This window comes from Watersipora subatra, chromosome 7 (assembly GCF_963576615.1).
Source record: "Watersipora subatra chromosome 7, tzWatSuba1.1, whole genome shotgun sequence".
Classification (NCBI taxonomy): Eukaryota; Metazoa; Bryozoa; class Gymnolaemata; order Cheilostomatida; family Watersiporidae; genus Watersipora; species Watersipora subatra.
This window is the reverse complement of record NC_088714.1, coordinates 14,409,808-14,428,826: the sequence shown is the minus strand read 5'-3', so window position 1 is coordinate 14,428,826 and position 19,019 is coordinate 14,409,808. Positions and strand designations below refer to the sequence as shown.

At 36.1% G+C, this 19,019-nt stretch overlaps 1 protein-coding gene across 2 annotated transcripts; it reads left to right on the top strand.

The window, feature by feature from the left end:
* The first annotated feature begins 2,938 nt into the window (after positions 1 to 2,938).
* Positions 2,939 to 17,661, top strand: LOC137401140 (matrix metalloproteinase-14-like). 2 transcript variants are annotated; one of them, XM_068087514.1, is made up of 7 exons: positions 2,939 to 3,032; positions 4,103 to 4,260; positions 4,371 to 4,461; positions 8,893 to 9,131; positions 10,495 to 10,714; positions 13,476 to 13,657; positions 16,970 to 17,661. In XM_068087514.1, exons 2-7 carry the CDS (start codon positions 4,117 to 4,119, stop codon positions 17,159 to 17,161), a joined length of 1,068 nt encoding a protein of 355 aa, XP_067943615.1. In that variant the 5' UTR covers positions 2,939 to 3,032; positions 4,103 to 4,116; the 3' UTR covers positions 17,162 to 17,661. The 2 variants fall into 2 exon arrangements, with proteins under 2 accessions (XP_067943615.1, XP_067943616.1); XM_068087515.1 differs by lacking the exon at positions 2,939 to 3,032 and having other exon boundaries at positions 4,087 to 4,260.
* Positions 17,662 to 19,019: the final 1,358 nt, after the last annotated feature.

Here is a 19,019-nt window from a genome sequence, read left to right as displayed (position 1 = left end):
TGATGGTGGGAGAATGTTATATTTTTAAAGCTGTTCATACATTATGATTTTTTTGCTCATGGGGTATGGTTTCTTGTGTCAGGCACACTGGTAAACTGTTACCTAAAAGATTGCTTGTTAGGATATAAAACCATGGGTATTTGGGATTCTCAGAAGATCACACCCTGGGAACCAACCTGCAGTACCGGAAACATTAACTTCAATAAGTTAAGTTGGTTTTGAAAAAGACCCAACTAACTAAAAAGTGACTAGTTACAAACAATCATGAAGACTAAATTCTCTACTTATTTTTATGTTTTAATTCTTATCGAAGTGTGAGAGCAGGTGATTAGTTTTTTGCCGTACTTGTCTGTAAAAGTCCTGCATTATTTTCATTGAAAATGTCATCAGCTGAGAGTCGAATGCAAATTTTGTATTCAAAAGGAAACAATAAGGTTGAATGTGATAGCAAGTTCGATAATTATTGAACGATTAACTTACACAATATTCTTGTAGATCTTATCAGAAGGTATCGGTATTTTTCTATCATTTGCGATTGTTTTTGATGTTTGAGCTGATCTTATTGCCAGGATGTTTCAAGATTAAAATTGATAAACTTGGTCGTGGTTACAAGCTCAGAAGAAAGATACGTGCAAAGTGATGTCACTAGGTGTTATTGGTGCGATAGTTGATATCTTCTATTGCGTTCAAGTGGTAGCGTTACGCGTCTCTGTTCTGTTGGACTCTTTGCAGCTATAGATGTCATAATCGCACTTTCGCTTGATTTGAGCGTTTTAATCGCAATGAAGTTATGTTGATTTTAATCCTGGAACATCCTGGTAGTCAGATCACTCAGACTTCAAAAAAGTTTCAATTAATAGAAAAATATCGATGCTTTCTAATAAAATCTATTAAAATTTCGTGTAAGTTCGTCTCTAAGTACTTGGACACATTGTATTATACTGAGTTGTCTTCCCATCATGTTTTCAATGAGTAATATTGATGTTTTATAACATGCCATTTTAAGTGTATAATCACCCAACGCGCACACTATTCCCATCGGATCTATTTAGCAACATTAATTTTTCTTGCACGCTTTGAAATGCTAATGTGACCAAAAGCGTCTATAAGTGGCTTCGTGAATTATGCCATTAGTCAAAGGCAAAAACAATAACTTTACTTGCCAACACTTTGATGAGTTTAAAAACATTCAGTAAATGGATGGATTGAAGCTAGAATCAGAAGAGGCTGATAGAGGTTTTCTGCAGAAGGATCATCTGTTGAAATTTAGTCTAGTATATTTATATACTGTAACAACTATGAGTAACACTGTGAGAGTAAAGCTGGATTGAGTCCCATTCACTTTCGACTTTATATTTCTTCTTACTCTAAGGCTATTGTATGTTTTAGTTTTTTTATCTGAGCTGTCAATAACTTTCACATGCAGGGATTTGTATACGTAATAACTTGGTGTGCATAATAATCTATAATGTGATGCACATAGGACACCTGAACATTAGGCTCTGTAGCAGGTAGATTTTCTCCCAATTAATTTAGGCTAGATCTATTTCTTAGTTTTTGTCACCTCGAGGTTGGGCTTTATGCTGGTACATGGGACCCTTTCCCTACAATTATTGATGAAGTTAATACCTTATACTGGAGACAACATTAGATTGACTGAAAGGCTCATTTCATAATCACCAGCAACCGTTTTTGAAAGAAAAATGGCACCATCTAGAGACACTTCAAAAACTTAGTATTTCTATAACGATATTGCTGACACAAAAACTACACACTTCATGTGCTCTTTTAGCACAAGTCAACCTTTACCGATCGTTCATGTTTACTCTACTCAATAGAAGGCCGCGTAAGGGCTACAGCATTGACATTTCGGAAACTTGGGAGCTATAGTGAGCCAAACTGCATGCCATAGGGTTGCAGCAATTGAGTATAGAACCATTTTATCTTCATAGACAAGATCATTGTCTATGATATTCTAAGTGAACTAGTGATGTTGGGATGGAGTTGTTTTTCCCTAAATACATACCGGGAATCAAACCTGAGGCATAGGGGGTCACCAGACTGACACCCTACCAACTCTGCAATTTGTATATATATATATGTATACAGTACATACATGTACTATATATATATATATATGTATATAGTACATACATGTATGTTAGGGACTGTATATCAAAGTTTCTATGCATTGAGGCTTTTGGCTATACTATTTATTTACTATACATGTATTTACTTTTCATAGATTTGTTATACTTTAGTTTATGGTGCTAATCGATCCATGATATGTGGTATAAAAATAATCTGAGTTAGCAGTTGAATGTGTCCTGTCATCTTTAATATATTTCAATCGGACAGTATTTATGATATGATCAGATACTTTATCTGATCGTATCATAAGGTTATCAGTATTAATGATAGGGATATCAGGTTTCTTACTAAAGTATAGGCATGATTCAGGCGCCATTTGGGACACTAAGAAAATGTTTAAGCCCTCAAGCTTAGCTAGAGGAGTAACTAGACATCCTTTTCTGGTTTTGACAAGATATCCTGTTGTTTATGCAACGTTAGCAGGGGAACACAGTATGGGGCCACTGCTCGTAGGTCATGTGAGCATGATCGGTTCATCATCAAAATGATTTGATAGTTCTTAGTAAGTACCTCCGTATTTTAGTGGAAGAAAGCTTATTAGCCTCTACATACTATTGAAAAGTTTGATAGCCTCTGCATCCTATTGGAGGAAAGGATTTTTGCTTGAATAAATCGTGTCATGATATTAACGTGTAAGACAAGCAGTCACCATGACGCTGATAACGCAAAAAGTTTGCATTTTACGATCATGAAAATTTTGGAGTTTTACAGACTTCAATTTGTTTCCCGCTACTGATTATCTAGTAGTATGATGTCATCAACAGTGCACATAATTACTTGATCAATTGTAAAAAGGAAACGCCAATCATCCATCTCTGTCTTTGGTTCTGTTAGCAGATGAGTCATAATCAGACAGGAGAAGGAGAAGCGAGGTTGTTAAGGTAAGTGTACTCTGCACCCTTTTAGTTACTAGCTGCTTAAGTAGGCTTTGAGAAGAACTCATGTTATATGCATAGGACACGCACTTCCTGTTAGAATTTTTATTTTGGAAAACTTAATTTAATGTAGCTTGCAAGTGTTTGAGAATAACATTTGTTAAAAGATTTAATTAGAAAGGTACATGTAAGAAGGCTGGTGAGTTACGTCCACATGGAGCTGTTAGTAGGTGCTTACAATGGCCTCTGTGGACAGCATTTGTACGGCAGCAGATGAACACACCTAGTATAACTAGGAATGCTGTGAGGAAACCTTGTCACTCACCATTTGTTGCTTTGCCACCACTTCTCTTCCCCGAGTCATAAGGTTGCAGCAGAAGTTGACTTCTTCCCCGATTCATAAGGTTGCAGCAGAAGTTGACTTCGCAAATAAAACCCTGTAGTCATATAGGTTATATGCATTTGCTGCAATTATATCCAACAATTGTTTTATACAACGTCGATGTTAGGCAGCAGATAGGCTTCTACAAGTTCTCATGATTATTTTATAATCAATACACAGTAATATAATAAAAGGAAATATATATAATCAAAATAAGCACTGCTATAATCTCTTGGGATGGTTCAGAATTCCTTTTGTATGTGACTTTCTTTTACCAAGTTGGTAGAAGTTTCGTTGTAAACAACATCTCAGCCTGGTATTGGCATGCGCCTGTCATGAATGTCAATGCGTGACATCATATTCATTGACATCTATGGCGACCGAAGAGCTTCTGTCGCAAACTCTTCAGGTTGGCCTCTGTATCATGGTAGCGATAGACATAGTGTTCCGATTTCCAGTGGCCGTGTCTCGGGAGAAGATTGTCCTGGAGGCTTACCAGTAAAATCAGACTTTTTACATAAACATGTCAGATTAAACTCATTAGTTCCAGCTCAGTAAAGCTAAGGCAAACATCTATGACTCAAGAACAAGCTCTTTTAGATAATAATAGCTTGTAGCACACGTAGTTTAGAATCCAGTGGCTCACCAATAACATCATGGCTTCAATAATTTTCATGCTACAGTCTTATCATAGGTTGGCTCGTCAAGATGTTTCTGCTGAAACTTGCCTTTGGAATTGTCTTCCTAACGTTGACAATCGCTGTACAAGATTCCAACTACAAACATTGCATTGAATACCTGATCAAGCATGGATGGATGGATTCACATGGGCTCCAGAGCAATTCTATGAAGGTAAGTCAGCCAGTCAGTCTATCAATGCTCTTTAGTGATGCTTGTGTAGGGGAGTTCTCATTGGATAAGTATGGCTTTGGATAGTTCTCATGCAAACACCTGTCTTGCAGAATATGAGTGAGCAAAGAGCAAGGAACTTAACAAAGTTTGTAAAAGACCCAATTAGACAGATGCAATCATATCATAAAATCGAACAAACAGGTAGGTAGAATGGTAAAATAACTACAAAGGTTAACTACCAAGTTATTTTTGTGTTATCTTCCCTTTTGTATTTGCAAAAATAATCTGTCCGCTTAAGGTCGGTTTACACTATGTCGCCGTTTGTAAGCGTTTCCCTTTCGACGTTCATCATCAATTATGTGAACCATGAATTGATGGCATTGACGGAGCAGTGCTGACACGTCGGAAAAGTTTGCAGCTGTCAAATTTTTCCGATATTTCGCCAAGCATCGATGACTGCCTTTCAAATTTGAACCATTTCGGCGATGGTAATTCGGGGTCACGGATAGAGTGATTTATTCATATTTGTTTTTGATAGTCGCTGCGGGACTAGTTTTTTATTTTAACAGGCGAAAACAGAGAGGTTTTTTCACGAAAGTTTAAAAAGATAAATGAAAACACTACGTCATAGAGTATTTCCTGATGCAAACGGATGGGTATGTGATAATGTGAACATGATTATCATTAACGAACACCGAAGTATTGTGTCATCAACGTCAAAATATGGCGATATAGTGTGAACCACTCTTTACATATACCTTAAAACCTTTATTTAAACGCCATGGAGCTCTATTTTTCAATCATTCCTTTAGAGTGGCTCTTTATTAGAGATGACGTTCAAATGAAGGGTGGTGTTGTATTTTGCAAACACCTCCGTCAAAATATTGAGAAGATGAATTTAACCCTTTCACTGTCAAATCGAATGCCGCTTATGTTCTGCGTTCTCCTTTAAGTGAAGCGACATTAACTCTTTTGGATGCAATAAATTTGCTAAAATATCTCCATCTTGTCGTTGACCCTTGAATAAATATACACAAGGAAGCTGCAACATTTCTCTACCTATTGCTTGCAATTAACCTGCAATGATCTTATAGCATAGGTTGCAATTTGTTGGAGCTTTGAAGTTTTTTATTTCATTTAAAATTTGAAGGCATCTTCATTTTACAACTATATTTAATGCACACAAAAGCTCATTGTACTCCTGGATACTTTTGCTACAGTTTGCAGCCAAAACTGGCTTTTATGTGTAATAGAAGAGGAGTTACGAGCGTCGATTCATTGTAAGCCAAGTTCATATTACCACAAGGATGCTATCAAGTAAAATGCAATAAATCTTCAAATTTATATGTTATATAGTAATAATCTATCAAATACTACAGACAAATATTCAATAACAAATGGCATAAACAAATCATATTTATAATACATTCAGAAACAAAAATTAAAAATTTTGAAACAAAAATATTTGCATCATTTGCTTGGGCAGTTGCATTCTGATTGTTTGTATCTTTTGGAACCATTTCAAATTCTTCTGGCTGTTCAATACCTTCCACAGTGTCCTCTGACCTCAATTTTTTTCTGTGCAACTGAGCTAGTCGATATTAGCGTTCAAACAATTTTTGCGGTGCAAAGGTTTACGGGATGCCATTTAGAATAGACACATTTCGCACAAATAAATGAAAGCGCGTGTAACGAAAATAGCCTCAATTTTAGCCTCAACATATATAGTAGTACAGATTTCATTGTAAATGCTAAAACTTTTTTCACATACATCGAAGTATCATGACTGCGCTAAACAAGAAACTGGTCATGACTTGATACAGCTATAAATCTTTTTCTGGCAATGCATTCAAAGTTTTAACTAAACAAATTTAAAGCTTCAGAGTTAGAAAATGGACTTCGATTTGAACAGAAAAAAGAATGAATTAATTGTTATACAAATAACCGAGTCATTATTAGTATGATTTTGTGGACACTTTTCTACTGATCACTTGCTATTATGGGTTCATAAGGATCACGAATGTCATATAGTGGCGCTTAAATAGAAGTGGCATTCGATTTAAAGGTGGCGTTCTATTTTTTAACCCTTCTCCCATAGTGGCGCTCAAATAGAGGTGGCGTTTAAATAAAGGTGGCGTTCAAATGCAGGTTTTACGGTACGTGTAAGATAGCCTAAGTGTATTACCTAATAGCGTGTTTAAATGACTACATCTGAATCAATTGCTATTAAATAGAGAGAAGAACAAAATTTTTTTTAGCATACTGCCAAAGTATATTATAAAAAGGTATTGAATTACCACTCAATGGCTCTGAAATATTTGCTTCTGCCTAGTTTAGTAATTTGCTGTGTAACTTTTCACACATTAAGTAGTGCAGAAGTTCAATAATTCATGTTGGCAAAGCAATTTAGCAGCTGGTGCTATTAGTAGCGTGTGAATTCTCACAGGGAAGGGACTCCTCATTATAAACTCATTTTTCACTGATATCAGCGTATAGGTAATAGAGTTGACACTTTATGGCTGATTCATTACCCCGACACACTATCATTACTCTCTGAGGCAAGGGTCTTTTCACTGCGGTATTGTACAAACAATGATCTCTTCACTGCAATATTGTTCATAGTAAAACACCGATTCCTAGTATGTTATTTTAAGCAAGGTTTTTTGTGAGTTTTTTGATGCTGCAACTCTAGCGCAACAAGGTTTTTAAGTTAACTATTGTCTGGGTGGATGCAGTATTTTGATATTATCAGCACTAAAGTTGGTATTTTGTGGTTATTTAGAAGTCCTTCGCATTGTTCCTGTTGAATTTGCTATTTTATTTTTTATTTTAATAAAGATCTAGAAATAATCAGCTGCTGCTATGATAACCAGGGCTCTGGCTGTTTCGTGCGCTATCAGAGATTGTCAGGTGCCAGATAAATCACAGATATTAACTATCTGCACAATCATTAATATGTTGCAGATTGTAGTCCGGATACACAGTTGTTACATTGTTGAATTACTATGCTAAGCGTTGTGAGTTCGAATCCTGTACATTGTAAACTTTTTTCCCAATTTCAATGTTGGACGACATGAGAATAGATAGACTGATGAATGGATAGTCACGGCTCTTGTTATCATCAAGATTTGTGTACCAACTAAAATATAAAAGGATCATTGTAGCATGTGTAACTTCATTAGTGGGATATTATTATACATGTGGTAGAGAGAACATATCAAGTAGCATGGAACACACTGTCAATCTTATGTGGCAGTTTCTGTAGCCACTAAAACATTGTGACAGAGTTTGTTTTCGAAACTGGTGTTCCTTAAAACACCAGTCGGCAAAGCTTAGTGCCAGCATTCATGGTCTGCTCTATGTGTGGGTAGCCTTGAGTTGTCAGGTTTTTGGTAAATCACTGCTAATCTTACAGTTTGTCAGGGCCACTGCTAATGGATGTTTGATTGTGGTAGTTAAAAACGTTTGATTTATTGGCATAATTCTTCACATTTGATAGGCGTAGGAGATATGAACTAAAAAACTGTCATGTCTTTCTGAAAAACGGGGACACGCTAATAGCAAACTACATGTAGGACTGCTTGGTTCTGTTAGCAATGGCACTTGTCATGAGGCTGAGAAGGGAAGCATTTAACACTTGATAGTGATTTCATTGCATGTCCTGTATGATGGACAACAAAAGGTTCTATCCTCACTCTAGCTAGTTAAGTGAAAAGATAAAGTAGAAGCCTTTAGCTCTTGATTGCCACTACTGTACTTACTTCCTTGATCTTTCAGTTTTCCGAAAAATGTCCGGTGATTGGTGAAGCCGGCCATTTCTTTCCGTAGAATTACGGCCTTGACTGAAAAGTGGCTTTTGCGACAAGCGACACAAACGATGCATATGCTTGAGTTCGTCGTTAGAGACGTACTGTAATTTTTGTTTAGTATTATTACTATTGTGTTGTACCCTATTGCAGGTAGAACTATATTTTATTTTTTATACTTTATATGTATACTATCTGTGCTTTCCGGCATTGCCCGGGTGTTAAAAATCAGCTTATGATCAATGAAAAATAGTTGGAGTTACCTGCCACTTGCTATTAGCCTGGCACCATTGCCCATAGAAAATGTGAGTTTGCTTAATGAGAGCTACCAGCTTCTCGTGACGTTATGCTATGACCCTGCCTAGTACGCAAAGCCGTTGGTCCCATATATTTGCTCCCATATAGCTACATATATCAGCTAGCTTTGAATCAATCTCTGTGGCCTGCTTGGTAGGGTGTCAGATTTGCGAATAGGAGGGGCCGAGATCAAATCTTTTTGGGTACGGATTCTTTATTCCAAGATTTCAATAGCTGTAGTCAAAATGCATACATACGATATAATTTGAGCAATATATAAAATGTATGTATTGTACCATATTGGAGCCTAGGAAAGTGCGTGTGAGACGATATAGGCTGTTTAATGTAAAGTCCTCAGTTTCAATATATCCAGTCATGGCCGAGTCTGTACTAGTCAGAATAAATGAGAGTTGTCTGTACTCCCCTCTCTTTGGAGAACTAGATAAATTCAACATAGTCTGTGAACAAAAGCTTGGAGGTTCACTTATTCAGCCCTCCAAGATTTTGTTAAGTATTAAATATTTTGTAGGTCTGTGCAATAATGCCACCCTGGAGTTTATGAGAAGTTGGAAGTGTGCTGAGACTTCCACACGTGGAATGAGCAAGAAAAATATAAATCGTGGGAAACGGTGGGCTGCTCTTTATGATATTCCTCTATGGAACAACCCAGTTAATGGCATTCCGTTTCCTTTGACCATTGGGTTCAAGAATTACCACCCAAATATGACAGAAGCTGACCAGGATGAGGCCTTGTTGCACTGCGCGACTGTAAGTTGGGTCATGTTACTCATCAAACACTGTCAGTATTATTTTTGCTTGTGATATTGTAAAACTCGGGAGTATGTCGTGTTGTTGGATCCAGAAGATTGGAGTATTTTGAAACTTGATGGTTTGCGCTATTATTGAGTCGTATCGGCTTACCGCACATCTGTCTCCTCTAGCCAACATCATCTTTCCTGTACTTTACTAACGGAGGTACATGTATCATGCCAAGTATATTCACACAAGCCTGACTCACAAGATGAATTATACAAAAGTAAAAGTGAAAGACATAGAAAATACTCTCCTGATTCAATAATGTCTGCTATATGATAGCTAGCTACCCTACAGGATGAAATTATTCGCGGAGTTAAAAATCACGGAAATAGTCTTTTCACGCGTGTTCGTGGACGAAGTTGTTCACGAATAAGTTAATCTGTGAAAGCAGCTAGAAATAGAGTAAAAACCTGCACGTGCATTTACCACATGTTTAGGTTTCTATATTTAGCTGAGAAATTTATGTCGATCATGTTAAGCTATAAATTTTTGGCTGCATTCAGAGGTTTTTTGAATGTTCATTGATTTGGAGGCCTTTGGTGAACACAACTTGTGGTAAGTTATGAGCTTTTTCAACGTAAACAATTTTTCGACGACAATGCCATGACGAATAACTTGTGACAACCTTAAAAGACTTTGTAAAAAAGTGTGATGCGTCCGCAATGGGCTTAACTCAAAGCCCCGACGATGATTTTAAAAGAGTTTGGAACTCAGCTACGTTTACTAACTCTGTCTCGCGGCTAGTTTGTAATTTGAGGTAGTAGTTATTCTCCCTTGTGTTAAAAATAAAACTAATTGCTGATTTTAATAATTCGTGAAATTGACTGTACGCGATCTTGCACTTGATCTGTACTTTCCTCCTGCAGGGTATATGATAGCTAACTTAAAAGTTAACTCATTACTGATAAAGATTCTGTCTCATCCTTTGAAAGAATTTGTTTAGTATGAATGTTTTCTTTGAATATGAATAGGAATTTTCAGCACGGCAGATATATAAATGGGTGGCAGTTCTGCATGTTCAACATCGTTGGTGGGCCTGCTGTTAAGTGTATGTTGGCCAGTCACTAGAAGTAGCATATTATTCTAAAATATTATTTTACTATAATCCACAGCTTTATATGTCATGTCATAGCCACTAATCTTTCTCTGTTGTTATTGCCATAACCAATATAGCTAATCATGCTTCATTGACTTTATTGACAATTTTAAAACTTTTGCTGTTACGTCTGCTGTTGCTGCGAATTGCTCATCATCACATATACATGTATATGATGATATTAGTCAGTCAGTACCATAAGAATCATGTTATTTGCAGATGTGGGCAGAGGCATCAGCCATCTCTTTCAGCTTTTCCCGTCATCAATTGACAGCTAACATATTTATCAGTTTCCTGGAGTCGATAGAAGGCGATGACGGACAAGGCGGGGTACTAGCTACAGCCGAGTCACCAACACCCTTCAGAAACCCTCCTCAATCCAACATACAGTTTGATGCAAGGGAACCCTGGGTAGCTAAATGGACTCCCGATCAGCCCGGTAAGTAGTCAAACATTAACCTTGGCAGAGCTGGTGGAGTTTCCAGAAAATTCATGAAGATGCATGTATGCTATCAGGCTGCTCATTGGCTATTTGCTCTTAAGCTGCTGCAGCAGAACCCCGGGATACAGCGGCCCTAGGATATGGTTAGTTCAGGTTAAAATTCGGAATACTGTGTTTTTCTGGCTCCTGGTTTCGCTATTTTCCTTTTCTTATGGTGTGGCCAAAACTACAAAGATGCTGATATGTTATTGGCTGAAATCTTTCTAAAAGGCCTGAAGGCGATATGAGACTGTATTCGTTGGTTATGGCAATCTAGGGAGGAATTAGCAGAAGTTAGCGTCATTTTCATCTCATGAGAGTGTTTACGAAATGTAGCATTTAGGTTGTGTTTTTAGTGCTTATATCAAACATTAATTCGTTAGCCATGGGTCCCAATATGGGTAGTGATGGTAAAGGGAGAAGCAAAGACATGTTTGCTATGGAAATGGATCCGAAAGTAAACGAAAAAGCTGAAAGAATAGTGACATAGAACAAACGTCATTGGCAGAAATAAGGAAAGCTATCGGTTGATTTGAAAGCTATGCTAGATTTATTGCGCAAAAATCAAGAAAAAATTCTCACAAGTCATCTTATGGACAGTTTCAATGACAGGTGCTTTCCTAAATATTTTGAGCAGTCGCAAGGAACAGGCTTCTTTTGTATAGGTATTTCTCCAACATAGAAGCTTCAGAAAGCTTAGGTGTTAAGAGGCCCCTTTACACGGATATCTCATCCTACGGATATCTCATCCTACGGATATCTCATCCTACGTTAGCAATGGTGGAACGGATTAGTGTCGTATCCCAGTGGTCTCCTCTATTTCATTGGTCTCATTCTCTCAAGATACTGTTCTATTTGTTTGTTTATTTTATCAATAGGAAAATAGGACAAAAAATGAAGCAATAAACACATCACATGGCTGTCAACATAAGAGTGTATAATTAATTTCTAATAATGAACAATAAATATAACAACACTAAGTAGGTGATGATGAGGCCTATGTGCCACGGCGAACCGGTCAAGGCAAGGCCCAGTTAGATGATATAGCAGCAAACAAAATAGACTCTCACTCCCGCTCCAGAAAATGAACTCTTAGACTATTTTTAAATTCGGAAATGGTCCTATGTTTTTTAACATATATAAGTAGTTGGTTCTATAGCACCAATTGTATGTTGTTTTTTGATGACTGGCAGCGGAGCTAGATGGTGGAATGGGTAAATTTATTAAACTTTGTCTCATAATTTTTACAGGCACAGTGTATTGAAGATAATCTTGAAATGTTAGAAAAGCACGAAGCAAAGTACGATATTTACATAATCGAAAGATGTTCAAAACGTTTTAAGGTTTGGAAAAGTTCTTTAGTAGGATATAGGAAATCTTTTTTACAAATAATACGAACTAGTCTTTTTTGAAAGAGAAATAAATGATTAAAGTACACAGCTGGAGAATTTCCCCACATTCCAACACAGTAAGTTAGTTTTTAGTTTTCATAAGAATTGTAAATCAGTAGTAAAATATATTCAGGAATACACTGGGAACATCTAAACAATAACCCTGAAATAAGACGTAATTTTTGCAAGATCCAATAAATATGATGTGACCAATTTAAGTTTTTATCTAAAGTTATACCTAAAAATTTAATAGTATCAGATTCAGGGATAATTTCCGAGTTTATGTTAAGGATTTATCAGTAAAATTGAATTTATTTTGGGGTTATTTTTTGTTTGTCCAATGCCTTTATTCCAGCTTCATTTATTTATATTTATATATATATGTCTATATATATATATATATATTCCTCAAAGTTTTTCTGTCATTGTGATTGTCCAGCTATAGCTATAAACTATAAACTATAATCTTGGAATAAAGAATCTAGATCGCAGAAGATATGATCTCGGACCCTCCGGTTCACCAGTTCAATGAATAACCAATTCAGCCACACAAGCTTGATGGATTTACTAGGCAATATATGTTGCTATTTGCAGCAAATACGCTACCGCTCTCTATCACGACGTAAAGTGACGGCGTAACATCATGAGAAGCGGTAGCTCTTATTAGAAAGCTTACTCAAATTATCCATGGGCAATGTACCAGGCTAATAGCAAGTGGCAGGCAACTCTCATTATCTCTCATTGCTTATTAGCTGATTTTTAATACCCAGGCAACACCCGGTAGCGCAGTTAGTTATTATATTAAGTCTCTAAATACTGATTTTGCGTTTTAACTTGTGTTCTGTGTGACTGAGACAAAATGTTTCCGAGCTTGTAGACCAGAAAGTCTAGCCAGACTGCCCATGCACAGTCTAGGATATATGGCACCGTATAGCAATATGCGAAAGACATTAATAGCTGTTGCAACCTTAATCGCCATTTGTAATTAAGACTTAATATGTGATATCAGCTCGTCTTTTCTTGAAAATGGTAATGTCAAAGGTGGAATTGTCTGCACGAGTACAACCATTTATATTTGTGGTCTTGTTAGATCACACAAATATCAAATAGAGATTCTATGAAGCAATTTTTACGATTCCACAAATTCTATAATTCTAAGAATTTGAAGAAACAAAATGAACATGAGAATTTAGTAGTTTCCATACAAAGTTGTCTTCAGATAATTTGCTCTTACTTTAACAAGAATAAAATTTACAAAAAAAAACCAGCATTTTCATATATTGCTAATGTAAAAACACTTGCTCATGCATATGTCTATCTGCTTTTAGCAAAGACAAAGAGCTTTCAAGCAGTGCTCTGCCATGAAATAGGGCACTCCCTAGCGCTGGGCCACTCCAGGGTGAGGACAGCGCTCATGTTCGGGGAGCTGCTATCTCGGCAACAAGAGGCTGCCCTTGATCAAGATGACCGTAATGGGATAGAAGCCCTCTACGGGCCGCCAAATGGCTTGGTATGTTCAGAGGCTATTTTTTAAATAGTTTTGCAAGAAAAGACTTTTTTAAGGTAGACTTTCTTGAATAAATTTGAGAAAAGTTATTGCGTAACTATAGTTATAGACAACTCGCCCTTTATGTGTAGCAAAAAGATCATTTCATTTGAGTTCTCTTGAGTTGAGTGAGATTGTCGAACAATAAACGCACGGTAAACATAAACAATTTTGCTCAGTGCTGCCAAAGATATTTTATGATGGAATTTCCAATTTCCATTAATATATTATGACATAAGGTCATGACAGATCTTTTGAATACTGATATACTCATGTAGCAGACTTCAAAACGGTGTCTAAAGTGGACATTGAAATAGCTAAATACAACAAAAAGAATTTAGCCAGAAGTCTTAGATCAATAGGACTGATGCCCTAAAGTTGACGATAGTTTCTGTTCTGCTGAAGTTTCACTGACAAGCACCTTGCTTACAATCCAGTCTGAGATATGCTTGGTAAATATGAATACTTGATCGCAATTACTAGGGAAGTTGCCGAGTATCAGCATGAAGGATGTGAATGTCATATGTATTACTGCCCTCTTATTCAACGATTCCAAAAAACATAAAAATGGCTCTTTTGCAAATATAAAAGCTATCAAAGTTGAAACATAATACTGCTATACGCGTTCTGCTATGGTATCGGTGAGCATTAAATTGAATTATACGTTATTACCTTTTGGATCAAGCTGTTCAGACATGTGTTGCAATATAAAAGTATTTTTTAAATTTTGTCCCGGTCTGGAGCTTGATGTAGAAATCATTATATGTTTTAGTTTATTTTGATTTACTAAGTAATAACTAATTCGATAGAGCAATTTATACTAATTAACCAATTGTGCTGATTGGATATGGTACGTTATAAATAATAATAATAATAATTGATGATGGTAATAATAGCGCTGAAACGCATGTTTTGCCAACTCTTTGAGAATCCTTTTTTTCTTGTGATCAACATAACTGTGGATATTTTTTATTGTTAGTATTATTAAAATCGCTATCACTACCCATTGAGGTTTTTTTATGTTGTTTGAGTATTCATTGACACTGGGCTGGATGGTTTTACACAGCAACTTGCTTGGTGGCATAGAAGTACACATTATAAAGCTAGATGCATATTATGTTTTCATCTGACCTGCACTGATTGATTGAACTACTTGTGCATCCAACTATTTGTACTGCTGCCGTAAAACTATGATTCAAAGTCGCACTGTTAATAGGTCAAGCGGATTTAAAATAATTAAAGTTTTGGAGTTGTCTGTTGATGCAGAAGATAACTCTGATGCAGATCTTGAAGAGCAGTTAGGCATGGCCATTGGATCATCTGTTATTACTAACGTAGTTTATATATAGGCTGATGGCAATTATCTGTCTCTTTTCGAGCATGAGTACTCTTCTTTATTGCACTCGGAGGCCAGCCATGAATTTTCTTCAAATTTTATATACCATAAAACCTTTATTTGAATGCCACTCTGGGCGAAGGCATGAAAAGTAGGGCGCCACCCTTTACTCGAAAACTACTCCTATTTGACCAATACTATTAGACATTCTTAATCTTTACAAACCCATAATAACAAGTGATCAGTCGAAACGTTTCCACAAAACCGTACTGATAATGATTCGATTACACCAATAACAATTAATTTGTTCGCTGTTTCTGTTCGCATCGAAGTCCATTGTCCAACTCCAAGTCTCTAGGTTTTGTCGTCAAAAACTTTGATTGCAACACCATAGAAATAATTATGAACTGTATCAGGCTAATAGTAGTTTCTTTTTTAATGCGGTCTTGATACTTCGATGTATGTGGCAAAAGGTTTTTGCATTTATGATAGAAAATGTGCTACTACATATTTGAGGCTAACATTTTGAGGCTATTTTGGTTACACGCGGCTTTTCTTTGTTTGCTTCTACTATGTACTTTATACACCCTTTTCCTGATCTCACACGCTAAATGACGTAATAATTGAATTTTTGAATAGAGTTTTTTCGTTCTTGCCGTACTAAGGCTAATTTGTTTCCGCAAAATGACATCAACAGTAATTCCTCTCGAAATTAAATTTTGGCGATTGTATCTTAGTTCAGCATCATTTGTTATGATGGTAAAACTGGGCTTGCAAATGGATAAGGGATAAAACTTTGGTTAAAGGTATACTAAATTGCATACTAAAATTTCCTTCAAGTATGTTTTTAGTAAGCTAAATTCATATGAGTTAGATTCAGCGTTTATGTTACACTTCTGTTTTGGAGGTAACCACAAAATACACTAAAGTTATTTTAGTTAGCTATAGTTGCCAAGGTTAATATATTGTTTTGCTACTTTTTGCTACTTTAATGATGATGATTTTAATGATTTTCACCAGGCAGTGATTGCATTAGATAATTACTATGGGTTTCTATACCACTCTATACGTCTATACGATATTTTCGGCTGATGATGCCAACACTGAAACAAACTAAAATCATATCATGGTATACCAAATAATTTTTCATTGTAATCGTAGCAAAACAGACTTAATTTAGCCATTACTTGCTAACAATTTTACACTTACATTTAAACGCTTTTATAGTTTTATTTTTCCTCCTAATTTATTTCAACGAAACACTTCTTTAATGATATGAAATTTAAAAGTTACAGTTTGAAAAATTTTGAAAACCTTTACAGTTGTTTTATTCTTTCTCCTAATTTATTTGAACTGCACAAACAAAACTTCCCCCATTAAATGAAGTTTAAAAGTTAGAACGATAAATGTTGTATATGTTAAAAAAAGAATAAATTTTCTGTCTAAAAACTTTTTTATTACTTTTTTGTTAGTTATAAATTAAAAAATATGCTTTCAACTTTAGAATAGAATGCCACTTTAAGAGAAGGGTTGTAAAATAGACCGCATGGCGTTCAAATAAAGGTTTTACGGTAACTTCGCTGAATACTAACGGAATGAGGCTGTAGAAGCTCGGAGTTATTTAAAAATAGATTCTTTGATTGTTTTAATGCAGTTCATAATGCCTACTACAACTGTTTATTTCTATCTAACACCTACTAGTTGTAAATTTTAATGGCTTGTAACTTTTTTCAATGTGCATCCAATGCCATCATCGTGGATACAGTGCATGTAGCACATGTTTCAATATTGGTCATAGGGTTAGAAGAGCAAAGACTCTCACATAATGAATACGTTAACCTAATAGTTTCACTGTTCTATGGGCCTTGACTTAGAGTTTGAGAAATATACTATGAATTATTTGCTGACGGCTGTTAATAGCATCATATTCTATTTGGTAGGTTATAGTTAACGCGACTTCAACTACAACATCTGCACCCTCTCTTGAGGATTCAATGACGGATGAACAAACAAGCAGAATCTCATCAACCACTTTATTACCGTCTGCTGACAGGCCTAGCAGGTGCACAAATGGCAGGAGAAAACTGCAAAGACGAAACTGTTCTAGTAGCCGATGGCGGAGCAGGTCTTGACCTTTGACCTTTCAGTAAACTCATAGCAAGGATATCTTAGAGGTTTCATAATCTACTTAGAAAAAATCTGATTTTGCTGTGCTAGACGCTTCATTCAGAATCCGTGTTACCAAGACCCTTTTCGACAATGAGCTCATAGCTCTCTGCAATCTTCATATAATTATGTATACTGTTTTTGAAGAACATATGCAAACCATCTATGTTAGTGCTATATCTGCGAGCACTAGGGATTTAGAACTTGATAGAAACTAAAGTGATATGGTGACGAGACCTGTATTCACTACTCCGTGGTATGGTGACGAGTCCTGTATTCACTACTCCATGATATGGTGACGAGACCCGTATTCACTACTGGGCAATCATAATTCTATTGTTATTACTATTGTTACTATTACTGTTGTTACTATGACTGGTTGCTGTTGCTTGCATGATAATCTTTTTAAATTGTTTTCCTTAATCACAAGAATATAATTATAATTACTGTTTATCCAAAGAAACAAGCTAGTTCGTATTCTAGTGCCTAGTTACCATCATATTTTAATTCTTTTGAGAATATCTTCCAAGTTATCTAAAAGTGCATAAAGAATTGGCAGCAGGTTATGCCACAAATGGCAGTCAAGACTCCTTTTATATACAGTAGTACACTGACAGTCTAGTGTGGTGCCATGAGAGCTTTCAGGTGTAATGTCAATACTCACAATTATGGTGGAAGGCGGTTCATTGAAGCAGTTGTGAGTGTCGAGCTGGTAAGCCAAATGTTGTGAGATCAAGTTCCATATATTACATTCTTTTTTCTCTTTGCAACCGTAGCTTTGAACGGACAGATACAGTTCCTGTTATAGTAAAAGACAAGCCAAATGCACGGTAATAAAACGATTGTCCAATGAATTTGAGCAACTTTCCTGGTAAGCCAGTAAAGGTAAGCATACCTTTATTGAAATGGATACTGTGTCTGCAGACGGTGTAATAATTGTTGTTTTATGCTCAACTGTCAACCATGCTAGTTGATGACACAAGAGCTTCAAGCGTAATTATTTTAACCGATGTAATGAATGTGCCACCAGCTTGACTGGCGTAGCGTAGTAGATTATATCGCTAGTCTGCTAACCGGGACGTTCCGAGAGCGATTTTTAGGCCTAGGTTTTAATTGCTATAACTGGACAGGCGACAAACTGAGATTTATATATATTTATTACCCGTGAATGTTCAGCATAGCCAGAGTAATAAAAAAGTCTGCCCAGAAAACTTATTTTTATTTAACATATACAGCACTTCCCGCTCAAACTTTTAAACTTCGTAACACGTGAAAAGACTTTTTGTGCAGTTTAAATAAACTAAGAGAAAAAGTAAGCAATATTACATGGAGGTTCGTCTGTATAAAAAAAGTTACCGTTGCAGCAGAAGTCCGTTGTATTCAAAGTTTTGATGGATTACGTTAAAGAATAGCCTGCTGGTAATCCTGTGTTTTGTGAGAGCTCATCATGTGTAATAGTTATCTGCACAATTATTCCACAATGCAGTAAGGTGTTTGAGGAGTAGCGTTGGTAGCATGCCTTGCTAAGAGGATTATCTGAGTTTGATACCTGCGCTATGCATTTTTTTCCAACGCTCTTAGCATGGCTTCAAACAGAGGAATGAACACTTATTATAGTAAAGATTTCATGTTGTGAATTCAAAATCTGTTAATCCCTCAAAAGTCAATTCATCTCTATCAGTTTGCAAATATAATACAAATTAGTTTTGATTGAAGTTATTGTTCTTGATTTAAGCTGTTTTGAGTTTCTGCCACAAATAAACTTGATTTTGTCATTTCTTCAGTCCTAACTCAAAGTAGCAAATTTGAAATTTGAGTTGGTGT

Excerpts from the sequence above, each read along its gene's own strand:
- LOC137401140 (XM_068087514.1), top strand. The coding sequence starts at position 4,117 with ATGTTTCTGCTGAAACTTGCCTTTGGAATTGTCTTCCTAACGTTGACA. Across the intron at positions 9,132-10,494 it reads CCTTGTTGCACTGCGCGACT|ATGTGGGCAGAGGCATCAGC; the intron begins GTAAGTTGGGTC and ends TGTTATTTGCAG. Across the intron at positions 13,658-16,969 it reads ACGGGCCGCCAAATGGCTTG|GTTATAGTTAACGCGACTTC; the intron begins GTATGTTCAGAG and ends TCTATTTGGTAG.